The sequence below is a fragment of the Hyaena hyaena genome, unplaced genomic scaffold (assembly GCF_003009895.1).
Source record: "Hyaena hyaena isolate Hyena2069 unplaced genomic scaffold, ASM300989v1 scaffold_319, whole genome shotgun sequence".
Taxonomy (NCBI): Eukaryota; Metazoa; Chordata; class Mammalia; order Carnivora; family Hyaenidae; genus Hyaena; species Hyaena hyaena.
In genome coordinates, this window is record NW_024080951.1 from 23,745 (window position 1) to 48,017 (window position 24,273).

Sequence of the window (24,273 nt, forward strand, 5' to 3'; positions counted from 1 at the left end):
CCATTATTTGTCGTGGGGATCTGTGATCTTTGATGTTACTATTGTAATTGTTTTGGGGCACCATGAGCTGTGTGTATTCTAACTGTTCCACTGACTGGCTATTCCTGGTCTCTCGCCCTATTCACTTAAGAAAAAACAACATTGAGGGGCGCCTGGGTGGCTTAGTCGGTTAAGCGTCCGACTTTCGCTTGGGTCATGATCTCGCGGTTCGTGGGTTAGGGCCCCACGTCGGGCTCTGTGCTGACTGCCAGCTCGGAGCCTGGAGCCTGTTTCAGTCTGTGACTCCCTCTCTCTCTGGCCCTCCCCTGCTCACGCTGTGTCTCTCTCTCTCCTAGAAATAAATAAAATATTAAAAAAAAAAAAAAAAATTAGGAAAAAAAAAAAAGAAAAAACAACATTGAAATCAGGCCAATTAATAACCCTACAGCTCACTTTAAATCAGAAAGGTCGGGCCTGGTGAGGAAGACAGGCCAAAAGGTAGGTGTCCTTTGCCAGACAGCCAAGTTGTGAATGCAAAGAAGAACTCTTGAAGGAAGCTGAAAGTGCTTCTCCAGTAAACACGTAGAGAATAAGAAAGTGAAACAGCCTTAGTGCTGATACGGAGAAAATCTGAGTGGTCTGCACAGAAGATCAAACAAGCCACAACATTCCCTAAAACTGAAGCCTAATTCACAGCATGGTCCTAATTCTTCAATATTATGAAGGCCGAGAGAGGGGAGGAAGCTGCAGAGGAAAAGTCTGAAGCTCACAGAAGTTGGTTCATGTGGTTTAAAGAAAGACGTCATCTCCATAGCCTCAAATTATAAGGCGATGCAGCAAGTATCCAGATCTACCACGGTACTTAATGAAGGCGGTTACACTCACTAAACAACAGATTTCAGTGTAGACAGAACAGCCTTATCTTGGAAGAAGATGCTATCTAATGTTTCCATAGCTAGGGAGAAGTCCGTGTCTGGCTTCAAAGCACAGGTTGCCTGTCTTTTTTTTTTTTTTAATGGATGACACACTTAGGGGTCTTTTTTTTTTTTTTTTTTTATGTTTTATTTATTTCTAGGAGAGAGAGACAGCGTGAGCAGGGGGAGGGTCAGAGAGAGAGGGAGTCACAGACTGAAACAGGCTCCAGGCTCTGAGCTAGCTGTCAGCACAGAGCCCGACGCAGGGCTCAAACCCACGAACCGCGAGATCATGACCGAAGCGAAAGTCGGACGCTTAACCGACTAAGCCACCCAGGCGCCCCACAGGTTGCCTGTCTTGTTAGGGGTTAAGGCAGCCAGTGACTTTACCTAAAAGCCTGTGCTGGGCGGCTCAGTCAGGTGAGCATCTGACTTTTGATTTCAGCTCAGGTCATGGTCCCAGGGTAGTGGGGTCAGGCTCTGAGCTGAGCATGGAGCCTGCTTGAGATTCTCTCTCTCCCCCCAACTCTCCAAAATAAAAGCCTGTGCTCTATAAATGGAACAGCAAAGCCTGGATGACAGCAGATCTGTTTACAACATGGTTTACTGCATATTTTAAACCCAATATTGAGAACTACTCAAAAAAGTTGCCTTTCACAATATTACTGCTCATTGGCAATACGCCCGGGTCAACTATGAGTGCTGGCGATGCACCCAGATTGTTATTTTCATGCCTGCTAATGCACATCCCTTCTGCAGCCCACGGAGTTTCAACTCTCATTAAGAAATACATTATGTAAAACCAGAGCTGCCAGCCATAGTGACCCCTCTGACAGATCTGGGCAAAGCAAACCTGGAAAGGACTCACCATTCTAGATGCCAGGAAGGATGTTCGTGACTCCTGGGAAGAGGTGAAAACCTCAGCATTAACAGGGTTTACGAAATTGATGCCAGCACTCTTGGATGACTGTGAGGGGTTCAGGACTGCAGATGTGGTAGCAACAGCGAGAGGACCGAAATCAGAAGTGGAGCCTGAGGACCGGACTGAGTGGCTGCAATCTCGGGTTAAAAACCTGAGCGGATGAGGAGCTGCTGCTTACGGATAAGCAGACAAAAAGGTGTCATGAGATGGAATCCGCTCCTTGTGAAGATGCTGGGAAGTTTGCTGAAATGCTAACAAACAGGAACAGAATAGTAGAGACTCAGTCGACAAAGCGACAGTGGGGTTTGGGAGGACAGACGGCCGATTCTGAAAGCAGCTATAAATGCTATCAGGCAGCGTAAGGTGCCGTGAGAGACCACTTGTGAAAGCAAGAGTCAGTCCGTGGCAAACTTCATTACTTTTAAGAGAACGCCACCGCCCTGATCAGCCCTCCACAGCAAGGCCAGACCCTCCACCAGCAGGGAGGGAAAAAAAAGTACAGCTCACTGAAAGCTCAGATGCTGGGTAGCGGTTTTTTTTAAGGTACATACATTGTTTTTTGGACCGAACGCTCTGACACGCTTACGTCTTACAGTGTAAACCTAACTTCCATGTGCCCTGAGCAATCATTCATCTGACTTGCTTTGTTGTGATGTCTGCTTTACTGGTCTGGAACTGAGAATGTGCGTCATCTCCACGGTCGGCCTGTTATCTGTATCGGTCATACCTGCCTACGCTGATGCTCCAACCAAAAAAAAAAAAAAAAAGTACATGGGTTTTTATAATAGGCTTTAATTTTTCTTAAAATATAGATTTCTTACTAGATTAAAACTAAGCATATTTCATACCATTTTGACTCTTCAGAGCCTGAATGATGGAATCTGTTACTTGAGCGTCTGCTCGTGGAGCAAGTCGTGCCGCTCGCCATGATTCACACCGCCGCCGTCCCCTCGTTCCCGCGGTCAGGGCGCAATTTTGCAAGTTCAGAAAGAACAGTTTCAACCCTGCTGACAAGTTCAGGAATAGCCTAGGACTGTGCAGTTGGCTTTGACGGCTGGAACTGTCCTGATTCAAATTTTTCTTTGAACTTTAAGTAGTCTCTTCTTTTATCAAAATACTTTATCTGTTGAGAAAAAAAGTGAAGGGAAAGTTTTTGCAGTTTGGAATAAAAGCACAGATTTAAATGGGATCAATTAATCAACATAAGTTGAGTAAGTGACGTAAATGATCTGCATTCCAGAATCATTCTGAATCCATGCACGTGATATATTAGAGTCTCCGAAGAGGGTGTAGACCTGTGAGCCCTAGCCCCTTTTGAGTTACAGATCCTGTGGAGAATTCAAAGAACTCATGAACCTTCTTGAAAAACGCCCCTGTACTTGAGGTGTGACTCTCACCATGCGGACTGACAGAGCTCACAGGTCCTAACGCTCGTGATTTAAAGACACTGTACAAGTTTTTATTAACTGTAAGGTCAATAAATTTTGTAGTTCATCAACCATCATATTTAGCAAGTTGATCTCATCCAGAAACACATTTATGACACATGGTTAAAAATTCTTCTTAGAAACTATGAGTGGATGGCAAAATTAAAGACATCCTCCTGGGGCACCTGGGAGGCTCAGGTGGGCATCTGACTTCAGGTCATGATCTCACAGTTTATGAGTTCAAGCCCCACATCGGGCTCTGTGCTGACAGCTTGGAGCCTCCTTTAGATTCTATGTCTGTCTCTCAAAAATAATGCAAAAAAAAAAAAAAAAAAAAACTTTAAAGAGATACTTTTATTTAATCCTCCTTGTGCCTAGGGAATTTGAAGTATCCTGAAACAGTAAAATTCCAGGAGAAAAGCAAGGTCAACCACAAAATTCTGTATCTATATCCGAGCTGTTTTGCAGACAAGGCAGAAAATACTACACATCTTCACTGTCAGAATAAAAAACACCAGTTCTTTTGTTAAAAGCTTTTCTTAGGCTCCAATAAATTAAGAATTAAATCCTAAGTGACAATCGGACTGAGATGTACACCTCTCATCAGCTGGAACGAGAGCCACCCCAAGTCTCCCGGGGACGCTGCAGCCACAGGGCGTCCTGCCTGACCCTGCGAAGGGACCACTGCTTTCCGCCTCGCCCAGAAACCTGGTCCTTGGAAACCACACTGTCAGAAATTCACTCTTAGTGGTTCAGTCCATAAAAGTGAACCCTCTTACCTCTGCCTAGAGGATCTAAGTTAATCTAACAGAGAGGCAGCCTTCATTTCCAACCCAGGGGCAGGGTCTCAAATAAGGGATTTCTGAACATGACATTCATCTTTAAGAAAATCGGACCCCGGGTCCCCTTCTCCATCTGGAGCTGACAAGGACCTGTTTAGATGCAGCCCCGCTTCATTTCAGTTTTATTACATCCCACCCTATGCCTGGTGGCGGGCTCCTTTCCTCCGCTCAGTGAGGTGCCCGCCGCTCCTCTGGCGTGTGGCCCCCTCCCTCCCCGGTTACATGTTAACAGATCTGCCAGCCTACAGGTTCAGCCCTGGTGGCTGGGATGGCTGTTCTTTATACTCGACCCCACAGGAAGAGGTGGACAGTGTCTGTACATCTGTGGCAAGTTATCTCTGATGACAGATCCTATGACAGCTCCAGCTGCCTAACCGACAGTGCCTAACACCTCTGTCCCGGCCTGTCCCGAACTTGGCGCCTCTGCAAATACGTCTGACCTCTAATACGTTCCTCAGTGGATGCGCCCCTAAGCACCCCGGCACTCTGACCCCGCCCCCTCCTCGCTCGAGTTGTCCTAACAACCCCTGAACTGGGTTCTCCACCCTCCTCGATCTAGCTGTCATGCTGCTGCTGGCGAGCTCTTTCCCCAGCCACACCTGCTCACTGCCCGTGCCAGAAGGTCTCTCTGGGTGTGCCCACAGACCCCTAAGGTCCACATCCAGTTCCTCGGTAACACAGACAAGGCCATTCGTGGCTTCACCTCTGTCCATCTGTCCTCCCTGACTGTGCCCCCAGTCCCTGAAATGCTGGCCAGACAGAGCTACTCCAGTTCTCAGATGGGCTTATTTCTCGCGTGTACACACTCTGCCCTGACAGCTCTCCCCCCGGGCCTCGGCCACCTTGGTTAACAAACACTCCAAGATCCTCAACCAGGGCGCGCGGGCTTCACCAGCTAGGAAGGCGACAAGCACCCATGGAGAAGGACTGTGTACACGACATGCCAGCGTCCTCAGAGCCGCTACACGGGGTGTGGGACAGCAGTGCGAACGCCCATGCGTTGGAATTTCTAGAGCACTTCAAAGGCTCACACGGAAAAGACAGCATCTGAAATCGATACTGGGATCGGGTCTCTCGGCCAATGCTGGAACGATGGCCCCTCTTCCTCCAACGACCCGACGGGACACTGTAAACAGGCCTGTTACACGGTGGGGCTGACGGGGGCCGCTGAAAGCCGCAGAGCACCGGCGGAGAGTGACTCGCTGCGGTGACAGCGAGCAGTTCGGCCGTTTGCCACCTTTCTTAGGTCACCCTCGTCTCTCCATACCTTCACTGCTTAGCTGATCTTGCATAAATCATGTTATCCTTCCGGGGCTTAGCTGCTAGTGTCACACACACACAAAGCACGAGACTGAATGAAGATAAAGCTCGTAAAAAAAAGTCTCACCCAGAACGGACCCAAACGCTACTTGCATTTCCAACCCCTCCCTGCCTGTGTACCCCTGCCTTCCCACACACAGCTCTGGCTCTCCCTTTCTAGCCTCTGGGGTGGGTGAGGCTGCAACGGGCGATGCCTGAGCAGAGCCCTCAGCACAGTGGCCACCATGGTCAGAGGCTGTGGAAGTCAATTCCTGCACGGTGCTGCGCTGCCCACCTCCCTCCTGCGTGGGGGCCGGCGGTGCTCATCTTCGCCACCAGCACTCCCGGCCCTCTGCTTGGGTGGCCCTGGCGCAAGCGCAGCCCCAGCCCCTTCTGGCTCCCTGACCTCATCAGTGACCTCGTCCCCCAGCCTTACTCCCAGGATCAAAGCGCAGGCCTTGGCCAGTAAATCCACTCTCCTGCAGTCCCCATTCTGAGTATCCTGTTCCCCCGCCACCACCCCTCCCCTTTCTCTGGGAGACCTCGATATCAACAACCCGACGGCCACCTTCTCGCTGGCCCCTCTCCTTTCCTCACCGCCGAACTCCAAGCTCAGCAGAGGTTGCTGAGAACAGGGCACCACTAGCACTCGGAGTAAACGCCACGGCCCTGGCCTCAGGTCCCCTCTCCCACCCTGACTTCCGCTGTCCCTTAAGCAGCAGCGCCGGGGTGGTGTCCCGCTTCCCTCCTGGGGTGCGCCTGCAGTAGGCCCCGCAGTGGAGGCCCTGGCCTCTGGGCCGCTGTCGATGCTGGTGTCCGTCACCGAGGACAGGGGCACCGGGGGAGAGGCCCGTGGGTACAGGGATGGGGAGGATGCAGAGGGCAAGGCTGGTGCCTGTGAACATCTAACTGGACCGCTCTGCAGGTGCCTCTGGGGCGGGAGAAAGGGCCAGATCGGGCATCAGCCAAGGCCAGGCTGCCTGGGGAGAGTGGGCACAGAGGCGCGCCGGCGCTTCACACGTGCAGGGAAGCGTTCCGAAGCGTGTGGCTGCCACACACTCGCAGGGGGAAACCGAGGGCAGTGAACTGTACAGGGAGATGGGGCTTTTGCATTTCAATAGACTAGAAACTTAGGCCTGAGTTTCAAGACCACCAAATTAGGCCTGAGTTTCAAGACCACCATGAGGACTGTGCAGGCTATTTTCTGGGACCGTTTTCTTGCAGGACACGCACAAGGAGCAGTGTGGAGAAGGGGAAGGCGGGGGTCTGGACGAGACGCCTGCGCTCAAACCCAGGCTCCGCGCTTACAGGTGACTCCATTTCAATGTGCCCAAGGTTCTTGTCTGCAAAACTAGGTGGCCTTCAGGAGGAGCAGCAGCGGAGGTGGGGGGCACATGGGAGATGCTCAGAGCACTTCCTCAGTAAACGTGAGCTGTGAGCAGGACACAGTAACCTGGAGACAGGGCTGGCCCTCCGGCATGGATGGGACTTAGAATAAGGAAGTAACAGGCTGGCAGTAAACACAAACAAAAAATCCTTTATGACGCAAAGAACCGAGGTGTCCTGAAGGTAGGGGAGGGAGAGGGCCTGCTAATAGGGGTTGGAGAGAAAGCAGTGGGTTTCCAAGGAGAAAGAGAAAATAAAAATAGGACCGAAGTGTGACTTCCAAGGGGCTAAGACAGTGATTCCCAACCTAACAGCCTGGAGAACCACAGCCAGTTTGAAAGACTTGGTTTCTATTTCCAGACATTCGGTAAATCAGACGTGAGGTCTGGGACACAGCCATTTAGCAAATCTCCACATGATTGAGCCGTGATCAGAGTGGAAAATCTGGCAACACTGTCAACAGACAGGTCTCTGAGTGACAAAATTCTCCTAAGATGCAGGGGTGGGGTGAGAACAGAAGCCACCAACATCCCAGCTGTGACCCGCCTCAGGGCCGAGTCCTGCCCTGTTCTCAGCAGGGACCTTGGGACCACAGGGCCAGAGAGCCCAGTGAGAAGGGGCCAGCACAGGCAGTAAAGGGAGCTGGGCCTTCCAGGAACCGAGTTTGCTCAGCCCAAACGCCCACACTCTCCACCTGCTAGTTAAACCAGGTGGTCACGGCGCATCACGCTAATGGGAAAACCAGGGAGGTAGAACACTGTTTGCCTGAATCGTGATGCAGTCCGATCACAAAGGTTTCTACTTCTATGTCAAGTTAGACATTGAGTCTTCACAGGAATCCCATGAGATTGGTTGCATGAATCGGACTGCGTTCACTCCCAGCCCGGCCCTCCCGGAGGACCGCCACCCTCCACGCAGTCTCCTGCGCGCCTCGGGCTCCTCATCTACAAATGTGCGGTGTGACAGCCGTGACCCTAAAAGCACGTCATCTCTAAGATGATCTGTTCTCGCGCTACCTGGTATACTTCGCGGCAGCACGGCGGGAGTGAAAAAGCACAGACAAATTCAGGTTCAAATCTTCCGTCGGCCAGCTGGGCCCGACTTCTTACAGTTCTGCCCCTTACGGACCAACACCGAACAGGCTACCTCAATGTCCCGCACTTCGGATACCTCCTCCAGCACTGAGAGCAAGCTACCCCCCTGAAAGGGCCCTGACACAGGAGTGTCCACACTTAAGACAGGACCATCTGCTGAGCTCTGTGTCAGCTCCCCTCCCCCGCCACTCCCAGATACAGGGCAGGCAGTGCACAGCAGAGAAACACCTGTCGGGGCAGATGGTGGCAGATGGTGGCAGAAGCCATCCTACGAGCATCCTCGTCCACTTTCCAAACCATTCTCCTAGTACTCTGGGTATATGGTCATATGACCGGGGATGGGCGACAGGGAATGCTTTATTTCTTCTGACAATAGCTCTAGGCCCACGAACTGGCCAACCCTTACCCAAGATTCAATACTCTTCCTAAGATCCTTGAGAAATCTACCCATTTGGTGGGTCAAAACTTTTGGTGATGGTCTCTGTTTTCAGTGATCTTTAAGGTGTCAGGTGACTTCTCCCAAATGCCTCCCTGATGTAAGTACATACAACACATCTGGATTACCAGAGGTTTCTCTGCGGCTCACAGAAACTAGATTGCCTGAGACAGGGCTTTGTTTGCTGACGACCACTCACCCTGTAAGCTCTATGCCTTTAACAGCGAACAGAAACACATTCGAGTGTGCCTTACCCACTGCTGGGGACAACTTGATTCAAAAGAGCTTCTTAACTTCTTGCACCGAGAAGGGTCCTCTGTGTTCTCATCTAAACACTTCCAGTACGCATCCCGGGCTCCCCAGCAAGCCTGCCTTTCTTTCATAGATGGGGCTGCCATTCGTTCCCAGTGGGCTCCAGCTGTCGGCGGAAATAACATTTGATGTTAACAAGGAAGGTGTCATTTCAGGGAGAACGCTGTCGTTCCCGCCCACCTCGCCCTCTTAATGATGCAACTGAAATCAATCAGTTCTTAATTAACGATCCCATGAGAACACCTGCTTTGGAAGCTGATCTCCTCTACGGAACTGGATCCACTGCTGGGGGACAGCCTGGTCCCAGGCAGCCCGAGTGAGAAGTACGGGGGTCTGGCACGGGGCCGTCCCTTAGGGGGGGGGCTCATGTAACCTCTAGGACTTGTTTCCCATCTGTAAAACGGGGCAGCGGTGCCCAGTTTACAAGGTTGCTATTGGAACCGAACTTCTGGACAAACAAGTGCACGGGGACAAAGTTACCCAGCAGGGCCGGGAGCGCTATCGAGCCCTGCCGGAGAGGGGCCCGAGGAGCGCGGAGTCGGGGGACCGCCGCATCCTCATTCCACGCTCGCCCGCCGGGACCCCACCGCGAGCTGACCTCTCACCCGCCCAGAATCAGGTTCCCTCCGACGCCGACGCGGGAGCCAAGGGTCATGGAGCCCAACAAACTGGGGGAAGAAGGCGCGGTTGCCGAGTCCCGGCGCCGGAGGGTCGCCTCGCCCGCTGGGGCTCGAGCGGCGTTAGAACTCACCGCCCGGAGAAAGCACCTCACGCGGTAAATCCGCCCTCCAGCTTGGAATGACCCCTACGGGACCCCGTTCGCCGTTCGGGGAGGGCGGGACTTCCGGCACCGCTCTCTCCCTCTATGGCCGCGACTTCCTTCCGGACCTACGGGGTAGGGGGAGGCGGCGCCTGGGGGTGTGGAGGTTGAGAATGGGTGTGACTCTGTCACTGCTTTGAGAGGCCTTAACTCTATTGTTATGTAAAGCTTCTCTCCCCGCGGCTTTTAAAAGTTGTGACGAACTGTGCCCCTTTAGTAAATATCAGTGGCCTTGTATATTTCCTCCTCCGGCGCTGCCTGGAAGGCTTGACTGGCAAGCCCTGCCGGAGGGCAGTTTGGGGTGGAAATTTGCACCCGAGGGGTTAAGAGCTAGACATAATGTTACAGATGAAAGCTTAACTCCTCTTTCTAGACAGAGATATGTAGACACAGAGATAGAGATGGAGATGATAGATATGGATAGGGGAGTGAGGAAGAGGGAGTGGGGAGTGGGAGAGAGGGGAGAGGGACACGACCCAGGAGACAAGGCAAAACAGTGAGTCAAGCTGCCAACCCTAGGCCTTGAGTCCCCAGTTCCATGGGTGAGATTGCATCCTGGTGCATTTCTCAACATCACCACCCTACCTCGAACCCTTGAAGCTTGCTTCTGTGCCTGGAAAATGTCTTTTTAGTTGATACTTGGAGACCTCTGGTGAGAGAGAATGTGAAAGATAAGTTCCATTCGGCTGAGATGTGATAGTTAAAATGTGAGCTTGATTACAGTTTACAGACCAGATCCGTGACTTGGATATAAAATTTGTGGAAAATGAGTACAGATTGGTCAGAAGAATGGAGAAAATAAATATTTGTAATACTGAGTTAATCTTACTCGTTTTTTTTTTTTTACCTCCCCCAAATGCTAAGGTATTTTATTTTTAATGTTTGTTTTTGAGAGAGAGAGAGAGAAGGGGAGGCACAGAGAGCGAGGAGACACCGAATCCGAAGGAGTTTCCAGGCTCCGAGCTGTCAGCACAGATCATGACATGGGACTCGAACCCATGAACGGTGAGATCATGACCTGGGCTGAAGTCAGACACTTAACTAACTGAGCCACCCACGTGCCTCTACACTAAGGTATTTTAAAACAGAATGGAAAGAGTTGCTCCAGATATTTTGAAAATAGCTATTTCTAATATATAAACAAGTTAATATCTCTGAGCAGAATCTTTAAAAGGCCCTTTATGGCTAAGATCCGTCAGTCATATGGTGTCTGCTTCTCTTAACATATTCCATCTGCATCATCTAGTCCTGTTCGCATTCTATAGTGCTTATAAAACTCATAAACAAGGTACAGTTCTGCACTCGATACTGGTGTTTGATATTTTCCAAATTACATATATGCAGATTTTCAGGGCAGCAATGTTAAGCTAAGTACTAGCAAACATATGTTCTCCAATATGGGAAGTATTTCTGTAATAGTTAATGGACTCGGACAATAGTGGAATGCCTTATCTGTACCACGGCCACGTGTTTCTTTTACACTCTGTCTACCCCAAGGACAGTTTATATAAAGATAATATCTTCTAAGTATAACTGATGAGATATAAGAAGGATGAAAAGAAAGGGTCTTGGATGACATCTGAGTTGAAAAAAGAAATATGTTTCAATTTAAAAATGTTTAAGCTTATATGTACTTAATGATAAATATATAAAAGTGAAACTTGACTGAATTACAAAGAAAAAGTATATAGGTTTATTAGGTTAAATTATTAATATGTTAAAAATAAATAGGTTTAATTATTATTTCCTATTAGGTGTAATCTTAATAAGCCTTTCTCAGTGATTTTTAAGACAAGCAAAGGCAAGTAAAAGTCAATAAGGATATAGGAAATTTGAACATGATTAAAAACTTACCTAATGAATATATACTGAGCACAACCAAAATCAGAATATACATTTTTTTCAAAGTAAACATGGCATGATCCCCAAACAAACCACATACTTAGCTGTAAAGCAACTCAACAAATTGTAAAGATTGAAATCATTTGGTACATGTTTTTTGACCATTACGCGATTAATCTAGAAATCAATAAAGAACTATAACATGCCCATTTAAACTCTTGTTAAGAAAAGAGTCACAATGGGGTGCCTGGGTGGCTCAGGTCATGATCTCACGGTTCGTGGGTTTGAGCCCCGCATCAGGCTCTGTGCTGACAGCTAGCTCAGGGCCTGGAGTCTGCTTCAGATTCTGCGTCTCCCTCTCTCTCTGACCCTCCCCTGCTCATGCTGTCTCTACCTCTCTCTCAAAAATAAATAAAATATTTTTAAAAAAAAAGTCACAATGGAAATGAGAAGATATTTTGAGCTGAATAATACAATAGCAATGCCTGTGGAGTGAAGCTAAAACAGTACTTAGAGGAAATGTTATAACCTTAAGTATATTTGGAAAAGAGGCTAAAAGGTCTTTAGCTAAACATCCCTTTTCAAGAAGTTAGAAAAAGGAAAGCAAAATTAAAGAAAGTGAAAGGACAGGTTATTTTAAGCACAGGAATGAATGAAATGGGAACTGAAAGTAGTGTGCTGGAGATAGTCAGTACTGACTCAGGAGAGCAAATTGTGCACAGCTGTCCCCAACCCCATGGTCACTAACATCAAATTAGTGGTTTGATGTTGCCCATGATGGTAGTATTCACATAATAAAAGACTAATAAAATTGACAAATATCTGAGAGTATTGAACAATAAAAGGAGAGAAGTTGACCTGTATCAATAATGAAAACTGGAGACATCAAAAAAGTTAGGACATTTTATGAACAATGTAATGCAAATAAAATTCAGATAAACGCACAAATTTCAAGCAAAACACAGCTGGCTGACTCAAGAGTGAAAAATAGAAATCTTCCTAAGCCATAATTTGAATCAGTAGTAAAAAATTTCCACATACAAATTCCAGGTCCACAGCTCCATCAGTGAGTTCCTCTAAACTCTGAAATAATTCCATTCTTACTGTATGAAGCTCCAACAATTTTTGTACTAATTACAAAATCCCCCACTTCTGAAACACCAAAGTCTTTGGAATTCATTAGGTGAAAATGTGACTTCACTAAGCCACGAGGCTCTTTATAGGGTTAAATAGGCTCTTTATGTACTTAGGTGACTACATGTTTTGCTGCAGAAATAGTAATGTTTGAATACTGTTTTTTGACTATAGGTGCTCTCCCAGCTGAGAGCTGAGAGGGTTGAGAGTGTTACATAGAAAATAAATATTGTATTGTTCCACAGTACCTTTCCAATGTCCACAAAAGTCTGTATTCCAAAACACGTCCAGCTCCAAGAATTTCAGATAAAATGTGTAGACTTGTACAGAAGAATGTTTTTATGACTTAGGGGTCAAGAAGAATTCTTTTAGCCACAAAGGGAAAGATCAATAAATTCAATTACATTAAATTGAAGAATTTTTGTTTACCAAACAATACCATAAAGCAAGTGGAACAGACAAAACCACAGTGTGAGAGAAGTTTGTAAAACAAAGAATTGGTGCCCAGCATATAAGAAGGAGACAATGTAGTTTTAAAAATAGGCCAAAGGCTCACATAGGCACAGAATGAAAGAGGAAATAGGTGACCAATATAAGAAAATACCCAAATCCTTGTTAGGAACCACAGACTTAAACTTGCACGTCACAACGCAATGCTGTTAGACACCAGCCAGAACAAAGAATAGTTAGAGAGTCTGGCAGTAACAAGTTTAAGAGGGATGAAGAAGGATCCTCATACATAGACGGTTATAGAAATTGATATAATTGCTTTGGACATTATCTAGTGAAGTTCAAGGTACACATTCACTATGACTCAGCACTTCTATTCTTCGGACTCACTAATACACACGCAACTTTGTTATAGCTAGAGACCATATATGCCCTAAACTTATATCAACAGTAGAATGGATAAAGTATGGTATGGTCATATTATGAAATACGATACAGGAATGAAAGGAAAAATTATAGTCCACTTACAATAATGGGATGTATCTCATCTTGAGTAAAAGCAGCAAGTCAACCAAAGAATAGATGCCCTGTATTTCCACTCACCTAAGGTTCAAAACCTGGCAAAACCCAGCTACACTGTTTAGGAGACATAAACAAGTAGTCGAACTATTAACAAATGGAAGAGGTGAACAGGAGCCTTCTAAGGGGCCGACAAAACTTTCTTTCTGGACTTGGGTGTTTGCTCTATAATTATTCTTCAAATAAACAGTACAAGTACGTTTTATTCACTCTTCTGTATGAATGATATAGGTCACAATTTTTAAACAAATAGGGTAATGGTTTAGTCTGAAAAAGGTCATCTTCAGTACACAGAAAGGTCAGAAGGGTCACACAGAACATTTATAGTGTGAGTACATTTTGAATGGATTTAACGTCTTCTGTGTTCTTCTAGGTCAAAAATCACTAGTCCCTCATAGTGTCACTGTGCAGCTAAGCAATGCCAGTGGGTCAGTGGTACACAGACAGAAAAGTATTTATTTTTTAGTTTATTTAGTTTATTTTTTGAGAGAGAAAGAGAGCAGCGGATGGGGCAGAGAGAGAAAGGGAGAGAGAGAATCCCAAGCAGGTTCTGCACCATCAGTGCAGAGCCCAATGCGGGTCATGAAGCCACAAACCTGAAATCATGACTTCATGAGCCAAATCAAGAGTCAGACGCTCAATGGACTGAGCTACCCAGGCACCCCTAAAGTATTTTTTATAAGATCTATTTATTTATTTTGAGGCGGGGAGGGGCGGAGGGAGAGGAAGAAAGAATCCCAAGCAGGCTCCATGCCGCCAGCACAGAGCCCGACGTGGGGCTCGATCCCACAGCCATGAGTTCATGGCCTGAGCCCTCCCAGGCGCCCCCAGACAGGAAAGTATTACCGCAGAGGTTCAATGAACTAAAGTAATGGTACCCACCCTTACCTCCAAGGAGGTCCGTGGTTCACCCATGGAGAAACACGGATTTATCCAACAGCGCACAAAACAACTAGGAAAGAGACTCCTTGAGATGCTGAGAAGGCCAATGAACAAACATAATACAGGGTAAGAACTGCAAAAGCCAGCTCGACTTATAAAATCTGGAAGGCTGCGGGCAAGAACCAGCGTGCCAAGAGATGATTTCACACGTGTTGTCCCGCCACGGAGGGAGTATAGTCTCCTGGTGTTTGTGGGGGAGAGAGGAGGCGAAGAGAAGTCCACGTGAACAGGTGCAAGAGAGCTATGCTGGCCATTGGTGGCCGGGGGAAACTAGGAGTGGGCACATCTCTAGTCTGAACTCAGCAGATCCCCAAAGCAGGGCCAGGCAGGGCGAGCCAGACCCAGGAGCACTGAAATCCTATGTGTTGTTTCTCTGTGGCTGCCCACAGACGGTTATTTATAATCTGTCCTGTTGTACAAAACAGCGTCGCGGACGCCCACGCAGGCACCCAAACAAGAGAACTGCTTCCGTTGACTTGCGAGTCGCTGCAAAGATCCTTTCGAATCTCCCGTAGGTCTCTGCGCCAGCTCCTGGTCTCTCACCTCCCGTGAGCTACAGATAGACAGGCTCCCAGGGGCTGGCCGCCTTCCTTCTTTATTTTTTCCTTTGCTTGCATCTTCTTTCCTCTGTTTTCCTTGGCGAGCTGATTCACCCTCAGAGCATCGGCTCTCACGTCTATCAGAAAGACCTGCTGAGTCTACATTTTCGTCCTAAAGGAACCTTCCCTCCTGGACATCCCCTCTGTTTGCCCTTCATTAGTCCAATAAGCTCACAAGTGAACCCCTGGTGTCTTCTCCCCGGAACAGCTTTTCCCTTTCTGCTGGTTCCACAAGTTCTCTGTCTGCCAGGCAGGGACTTGTGAATTCTCTTTCACGCTTCCTGCTCTGGACTCATGTAGCCAGTGTATTTCATGGGCATTAGATGCCTACTCAGTGCCGGGCACAGTGCCAGGCTGTGGGGAGAAAAGATGACCGGGGACGGGTCTCAGCCCTTGAGAAGATCAGTCTAGTGTGGGACGTGGGGCACCTTGTCCGCTAACAGGCGGGACTGAGCGCTACAGTAGAGGCGTGCGTGCACCCAGCACAGGGGGAGCTCAAATAGGAGTTCGCCCAAAGAAATCCAGAAGGAAAATGCAGGCTGTAGTTGAGGCAGCGAAGTGATTAGATACAAGGGGAGGTTCTGGAACCAAGATGGCATGAATCCTACCTCCCCCAAACCGAAGCTGTGTGACCCTGGGCAGGTTACTGGAGCTTGGCACATATCGGTTTCCTCAACGGAGATTGTGAATGATCAGCACACTTACCTTAGGTTTCTTGTAAATGTTAAATGAAATGATCCCTGCAAAGCACTTAGAACAGTGCCTGACACACAACAAGATTTCACTCATTTGCTTATTCAGTGTGTGTCCGGCGCTGGTCTCGGGCCCGGGAGGCATCAGAGAACAATACAGATGAACCCTCACACCCTCATGGAATGTGCATTCTAACAGAGAGACAATAGACAACAAACGTAAAAAAGAAATTCTATAGGAAGTATGATAAAGAAGCATTATAGGACAAAGAAAAAGATAAGTGTCAATTATGAATATTGTATTTTAGAGGTCGCTTGATCTTGGACTTAAAGGAAGAGAAGCTCTTTAAAGAGAACACTATGCTTCACCAAATCAAAGATGCATTAATTGTAAGTAATTTGCACCATTATTTTATGTTCCACTAAGAAATTTCCAAGTCCCTCCCAATTAAACTGTAATGCAATCCCTTTTTCTTTCATTTTTAAAAATTAAAAAAAAAATTTTCTTTTAACGTTTTTTATTTTTGAGAGACAGTGAGAGACAGAGCATGAGCAAGGAAGGGGCAGAGAGAGATACACACACAGAATCCGAAACAGGCTCCGGGCTCTGAGCTGTCAGCACAGAGCCCGATGTAGGGCTCGAACCCATGAACTGTGAGACCATGACCTGAGCTGAAGTTGGACGCTTAACTGGCTGAGCCACCCAGGTGCCCCTGCAATTCCTTTTTTTTAACTAGGATTCTTAGCTTAAGTTTAGTAAACTTATCTAGGTATATTTATGTATGAGTTTTTTAAAAATCATATCATACATACAGAGGAAGGAAAGCAAAAGCAGAAATTGACTAAGGTATTGTATTCCTAAAGCTTCTTTATATTTAGAGTTCTGGTCCCTGGAATCCCTCTCTGATCTAGTCACCAATGTGTTTTTCCTCCAATCATACCATCTATGCTGTTAAGCGCTTTGAGCAAGTCCTCATCTTCTCCCCTTTCCTTCTCTTGGTCTTTAAAAGATTTTTGTTTTTTGTTTTTGTGGGTGTTTTTGTTTTTGTTTTTTTGTTTAGAAAGAGAAAGAGAGGGAGAGAGACAGAACGGGGGTGGGGAAGGAGGAGAAAGAAAGGGATTCTCTCTGCTTAAGCCCCCCAACACGGGGCTCAATCTCAGGACTGTGAGATCCTGACCTGAGCAGAAATCAACAGTCAGACACTTAACCCACTGAGCCACCCAGGCGCCCTGCCTCTCTGGGCTTTTAAAGATTTTCAGATCCACAAAAGGGTGATGAACAATGCCACCAACTTTGTAAGGAGGTATAAAGCGCCCACTTTTCATTCCTGTTTTGGGAATGTTGCTCAACAAGTTGGAGTCGCCCTCTGCCCACCCCTTCCCTTAACATTTTGACTGGGAGAGGTTAAGAGCGCCCCCTTCTGATCTCCCAGATTTTCGTCTAAGCCACTGACACTGCAAATTTGGATGCCTAAGTGCACGCAGTCGGTGACAACTATGTTTTATATCTGAGATCTGGTGACTCTCTACTGTCAACTGCAGGACACATCCAAGTGTCCAAGATGCAGAAATGTGGGGACAAAAATGAGGGTTTTAGAGTCAATGAAATACTGCAGTAATAACTTGGTGATCTTTTCTCTGGGTGTTTGCTCTTTGTCGGGCACTGGGCTGAACGTTTCATAATTACAATCCCGTTTAATCTCTATAACCACCCACTGAAGTAGGCACTCGATTATCCCCATTTTATAGAGCTGTAATTTTACAGTTTCTAGTAGCCCCATTATCAAAGTACAGCAGGAACAGGTGAAACTAATTATAGTAATATATTTCCTATAACCCAATATATTTAAAATATTATCATTTTGTCCTGTAATTAATAAGAGTTTGCTTTTCTTTCATACTAAGTCTTCTTTTTATATTTGAAAGAGAGAGAGAGCATGAGCAGGGGAGAGGTAGAGGGAGAGAGAATCTTAAGCAGGCTCCACGCTCAGCACAGAGCTTGACATGGGGCTCAATCCCACAACCCTGAGATCATGACCTGAGGCAAAATCAAGAGTCAGAGGCTCAACCGACAGAGCCACCCAGGCGCCCTTCATACCCAGTCTTCTAAATCTAACATGCATCGTGTATTTTAACTTAAACACATCTTAACTTGGACTGGTCACATTTCCAGTGCCTGATAGCCACACGTGGGTAGTAGCTAGCCCCCTGGACAGCTCAGTTACAGATGACAGATGTAAACTGTAAGACTCACATTATGTATGTGGCAGAGTACAAACACCAACTTAGATCTTGACGAAGGGCTGTGCTTCTGGCCTGTAGCCTACAGGAGGAAGAACCTTCTGGGAAGAGCAGGAAGGCGATACTAATGGTCAGACTTGGGGCCAAGCAGGCCTCTTAAAACTGTAAATGGCTGACTTTGGCTGAGACATTGGATATAGGTCCCCTCTATCGCTGGAGCCAATCTCAACTTTTTTCCTCTGAATTCTGACCCTTTCACTCACTCACTCACTCACTCACTCACTCACTCACTCACATGTCAGCAGACATCCCTTCAGCCCCTGCCACTGGTCTGGGGTTGCTTCGCTCATGCAGACACGGTCCTGGCGTCAGGTTGCTTCCAAGCTCTGAGCGCTCATCAGGCCTCGTGTAATGGATCCTCTGTGGTTTCTGCTCTATATCTTCCCTCGCATCCACCTTGCCCTGCACCCCTTGAGCAAGTGGTCAAAGTGCAGCCTGCATCTTGTGGCCCCATTCCCTGAGAACAAACAACAAACAGCTATTTGATCTCTGGGCCTCAATTTGGGGGGGAGGGGAGGGGGAGGGGTCTCTGTAATCTTACCTGCCCTGCCCCTCACCAGGCCGCCCTGGACCAGGCTGATTTCCTCTCTGCTCCTTCAGTCAGGCCTTTCATGGCCCTACACCCACCCCCTCATTTCCTTGCTTTACTACCTCTTACCTCTGCCTCCCTGATGCCCTCCCCACTCAACAGTCAATCCCATACATTCTGCCAGACTTAGCCGACAGAGATCCTTCCAGAAGCCTGGGGGATAGGACACCACATTCATTTTGTGCTTTCCCAGCAGAGCTGTTAGATAACCCTCACCACTCATTTCATGTCTGTCCCTTGATCCTCTCAGCTCTACCCAGAGCAGGGACTGATAATCTCCTGATTATTCCCCATGGTACGGAGACTTTGGGACTGCACGCAGAAGACGCTTAGGAACGCCACTTGCCATTTTCATGCAAGACAGGAAACAAGTAGCGAAAAGAGGAATTGCATCCTTTAGTACAGGACGTCTCTCCTTTGATCCACAAACACTTCCCGAGGGTCTTAGGTACCAAGTCTGATCTACTGGGAAGCAGAGCTGAGTCCTTACCTTTCATTCATTCATAGTTTGGAGGTAGGAGTTAGGCATGACATCCCAAAGCCACATGTGATAAATGCTCCACCACAGGGGAGCCTGGTGGCTCAGTCAGTTAAGCGTCTGGCTTCAGCTCAGGTCATGATCACACGGTTCGTGGGTTTGAGCCCCACGTCGGGCTCTGTGCTGACAGCTCAGAGCCTGGAGCCTGTTTCGGATTCTGTGTCTCCCTCTCTCTCTCTGACCCTACCTTGCTCATGTTCTCTCTCTCTCTCCGAAATAAATAAAACATAAAAATAAATAAATGCTGCACCACAAAAACATAACAATTATAAACATTAATGCTCCAAATATGGCAGCACCCAAATATATAAATCAATCACAAATATAAAGAAACTCATTGATAATAATACCATAATAGTAGGGGACTTCAACACCCCACTCACAGCAACGGACAGACCATCTAAACAGAAAACCAACGAGGAAACCATGGCTCTGAATGACACCCCAGACCAGATGGACTTAACAGAAATATTCAGAACATTTCATCCTAAAACAGCAGAGTATACATTTTTCTCCAGTGCATATGGAACGTTCTCCAGAATACACAATGTGATAAATGCAAATACTGAGCTATGGGCCAAGTGCTGTGAGCAGAAAGGACAGAGCAACACATTCTTCCTGGGAGACCAGGGGACCTTCGCTGAGGACGTGAACTTTGAGCTCACCTAAAGGTGTGCGTGGACATTTTCCACATATGAAGGGGAAAGAAGGCACTTCAGCAGAGAGACCCACATGTGAAAGGCCTGGAGCCGTCTGTCAAAGGCACTTACGGCCAACTTACTGTTCTTCAAACTCGCTAAGCACTTCCCTGCGTTAGAGCCCTTATGCCATTTGGTCCCCGGAGTCCCTCTGCCTGGAACATTGCCTCCCACCACCTGTTCTCCAAGTCATTGCTCCCAGATCCTATCTGATCTCCCTGTTGAAATGGAAATCTGCCCCCACCTCCTTCATTCCATTATCCCAATATCGGTTTGAACTTTCCATTGTTGCTGGTTTAAGATCTCAAAGTAATCCATGGGTGTTTGTATATTTATAGCCTCAGCTGGGTAAATCTGTCCCTCTATCTATCTACCTAATATCTGTCTGTCTATCTATCTAACATCTGTTTATCTACCTGCCTACTATATATGTATACATGTATCTTTATATATCTATGAATCTATCATCTATCTAGACAGCTAAGCTTATACTATGTTGTTCCCTCAAACCCCATACATTTCTGCTATTGAACTATTTGCTGATTACTCAGAGAGGTATATTAAAATATGTCACTATAATGATGTATTTACTTATTTCTCTTTTTTGCATTTCTAAACCATTATAATAGCTCACAGCTGTCACGTTTGGTGTATAGAATCAATATAAAGTCCCTTTTTACTCATTTAGTATTTCTGGCCTTGAATGAGATTACATTATCTGATATTAGTCTCATCTTTCTTTTCTGTGGCATTTCCTTGGTAAATATATTGTTCGATCCTTGATTTTTAACCTTTCTTTCCCCTGTGATTTTGTGTTCATCTTACTTACTATGCACAGCATACAGTGACATTTTAAAATCTCATCTGCGAATCTGTTTTTAGATGGGAATATATTTTCATTCACAAGGATTATGAATATGTTGCACATCATGGCAGCCTATCCTGGCCTGCTTCTAGGAATTTGGGACAAATGGGAGCCCATGGTCCATATGGCTAGTAAAAGTTATGAATCAAGCTGAAAACAAAGGATGTTCTATCCTTTACCTTGATAAATGTGGCTTCATCGAGCCAACATTATACAACACATTTAAAGGTAGAATTTTTATATGACTAAAAGTTGCAAAAGAGTCAAAGATGGATGAATTAAATTAAATAAATTAAATTAAATTAAATTAAATTAAATTAAATTCCTGCATATCTTCAAGTCCTATGGGTGGGTGTCTGTTCAGACTGTTATAACAAAATACCACAGATTAGGTGGCTTGTAAACTACAGAAATCATTTCTCACAGTTGTGTAGCCTGGAAGTCTGAGGCCAGGGTGCCTGCAGGGTCAGGTAAGGGTCCTCTTCTGGGTCAGAATTCTCCTGTATCCCCACATAGCAGAAGGGGCTAGAGACCTTTTTATAAGGGCACAAATTGTATTCATGAAGGTTCCACCCTTGTGACCTAATCACCTTCCAAAGCCCCCCCCCACACCTGAGAGGTTAAGATTTCAACATATGAACTGGGGGCGGGGGGGGGGACACAAACATTTAGAGCATTGCAATGGGTAAGTGGTATTTAACTAACTTATACAAAATATTTATATTTATTTTGTAAAATACATATTTCTTGCCTTCATTTCAGCAAAATTATGTTGCTAAATAAGTATTTTCATAAGAGATGGAAGGAGAATGGCAGAGGAGAATCCTGAGCTCACTTCATCCCACGGACACGCCGAGCTTACAGCCACATTTGTGCAACAAACTCTGGAAATGACCCAAAGACCCAACAGACTGGAAGGTCTTAACAGTTAATCGTAGAGATGAGGCCACATTGAAAAGGGTAGCAGCAGATGGGACCCAAACCCCAGGTGAGAGATCACAAGCCCAGAGAAGCAGAGGATCAGACCCCACATCAGGCACCCCAGGCACTAGAGATCTGCACTGGGACGGTGAGTCCCCATAACCAGCGGGACTCAACTTCAGGAGCTTTAAAAATCAGTGGGCCTTACCTCTGGGTACTTTAAAAATCAGCAGGCTTAACTCCAGAAGAGTCAGAGTGAGATAGGAAATGTAGTCTATGCCCTTAAAGAGCCACCATAAATAATAACTGGCCTTGAACCACAGCAATGAAGCAGCAACTTGGAAAGCACCTGGGGTATACTTGAAGGAGACCGATTTACTAATCTCAAAGCAGGTGCTGGAGGGGCAGGGATTGTCAGGAGACTTCTCCAAGAGCAAAAATGCTGGTAGATGCCTTTCTCTTCCCCGCCCCCAGCCTACATAGCAAGACGCTGGTGGGAATCAGCCCTAACACTCCACCTATCTTCCCAACCCATGTGACCTATCCCTGGATTCCCCTGTGGACCTATCCCATCCAATCCACCCAGTCATCCATCCAAAGTAGCCCCTGCCCCATCACACCCTGCAAGCAGCCCTCGCAGGGACTAGTGCTATTCCAAAGTCTGAGGAAGAGGGGAGACAACCCCACACACCAGTGTGTCCAGCCGCTAAGCCTTTCAGCTGGTCATGCATGGGAGAGCCCTGCTGTTGGTGCACCTGCAGCTGCAGCAGAAGGGCCAAATGCAGACACAGCACAACTCCAACCCCACCCACTGAGAAGCTCATGGAGGCCTCAGATATGCCTCTCAATAGTGGAGGGACCAGACTCTGCCCAAGGGGCCCAAAGCAGGTAAAGCAAGTTATTCCAGCAGATTGGGCTGAAGGTAAGTGTGGCCCAGCCACAACAGAATGCATACAGCCCATACAGAAGGCCCCCCTGGAGCATTTGTTTCTGGTGACCAAGGGGCTTGTGCTCAGGGAACCACAGGACCTCTTCTACACAAGGCCACTACTCTCAAGACCAGGAGACAAAGCTTGATTCCCTAATACAGAGAAACACAGAGAGTTAGACAAAATGCTGGTACAGAGGACTATGTCCCAAATGAAAGAGCAGGACACAGTAAAAGCAAACAGCTAAGTGAAAGAAAGATAAGCAATATGTCTGATACGGAATTCAAAGTAATGTTCATAAAGATACTTGATGGGCTTGGGAAGAGTGGAGGACCTCAGTGAGACTTCAACAAAGAGATAGAAAACATCAAACAGAATCAGCCAGAGCTGAAGAATTCAATATCAGGCAGTTGCCCACCTTCTCTTTCCTTTCAACCTGACAGATGCTGCTGTCTCCTTCACTTCCAAGGACTTCCTGGTGGGTGGACTGGCCACAGCCATCTCCAAGATCATTGTAGTGCCCATCAAGCAGGTCAAGCAGCTGCTGTTGCAGGTACAGCATTCCAGTAAGCACATCACCGCAGACAAGCAATACAAGGGCATGATAGACTGCATGATTCATACCTCTAAGGAGCAGGGAGTCCTGTCCTTCTGGCATGGTAATCTGGCCAATGTCATCAGACACTTTCCTGCCCAGGATCTCAACTTTGCCTTCAAAGAACTTCAAGCAGAACGTCCTGGGTGGTGTGGACAAGAGAGCCCAGTTTTGGTGCTACTTTGCAGAGAATCTGGCATCGGGTAGTTCTGCTGGGGTTACAAGCTTGTGGTTTTTTGTTTTTGTTTTTGTTTTTTTTAAATATTTTTATTTATTTCTAGGAGAGAGAGAGAGACAGCGTGAGCAGGGGAGGGTCAGAGAGAGAGGGAGACACAGATTCTGAAATAGGCTCCAGGCTCTGAGCTGGCAGTCAGCACAGAGCCCGACGCGTGGCTCAAACCCACGAACCGCGAGATCATGACCTAAGTGAAAGTCGGACACTTAACCGACTAAGCCACCCAGGCGCCCCTATAAGCTTGTGTTTTGTGTGTCCCTTCAGTTTTGCCCATACCATTTTAGCAGCTGATGTGGGCAAAGCTGTAGCTAAAGGGAAATTCAGAGGCCTTCAGTGACTGCCTGGTTAAGACCTACAAATCTGGTGGGATTAAGGTCCTATGCCAAGGATTTAATGTGTCTTTGTAGGGTATTATCATCTTCCAAGTTGCCTACTTCGGTGTCTATGACACAGCAAAGGGAATGCTTCCAGATCCCAAGAATACTCACATCTTCATCGTTTTGTCACAGTGGCTGCTGGGTTGACATCGTTCATCATCAGATGATGATGCAGTCAGGGTGCAAAGGAACTGAAATCATGTACAGAGGCTCACTTGACTGCTGGAGGAAGACTGCTTGTGATGAAGGAGTCAAAGCTTTTGTCAAGTGTGCATACTCCCATGTTCTCAGAGACATAGGCGGTGCTTTTGTGTTTGTCTTGCATGATGAAATCAAGAAATTCCCATAAGTTATTTTCTAGTTTATTCCCCCTGTGAACAGGCATGCTATATTATATAACATATCTTGAGCATTCTTGACACACTGTTAGATATTTATCAATGGCAACCATTTGCTGACTGAAAATGGGAAAGAATAATATTCATCTGACCAGTTTTCTCTTAAAGCCATTTCCATGAGGATGGGACTCAATTACAGTTTTTATTTCAGTCACTCC

General features: G+C 46.8%; 1 protein-coding gene and 1 pseudogene across 3 annotated transcripts; one reads left to right on the plus strand and one right to left on the minus strand.

The window, feature by feature from the left end:
- Window positions 1-2,593: 2,593 nt before the first annotated feature.
- Window positions 2,594-9,455, minus strand: LOC120242871 (cytochrome c oxidase assembly factor 6 homolog). 3 transcript variants are annotated; one of them, XM_039248846.1, is made up of 3 exons: window positions 9,363-9,455; window positions 8,554-8,717; window positions 2,594-2,938 (listed from the first exon to the last, which is right to left on the minus strand). In XM_039248846.1, exons 2-3 carry the CDS (start codon window positions 8,695-8,697, stop codon window positions 2,843-2,845), a joined length of 240 nt encoding a protein of 79 aa, XP_039104777.1. In that variant the 5' UTR covers window positions 8,698-8,717; window positions 9,363-9,455; the 3' UTR covers window positions 2,594-2,842. The 3 variants fall into 3 exon arrangements, with proteins under 3 accessions (XP_039104777.1, XP_039104778.1, XP_039104776.1); XM_039248847.1 differs by having other exon boundaries at window positions 9,217-9,443; XM_039248845.1 differs by having other exon boundaries at window positions 9,210-9,443.
- Window positions 9,456-21,630: 12,175 nt separating this feature from the next.
- LOC120242868 lies at window positions 21,631-24,066 on the plus strand (annotated as a pseudogene).
- Window positions 24,067-24,273: the final 207 nt, after the last annotated feature.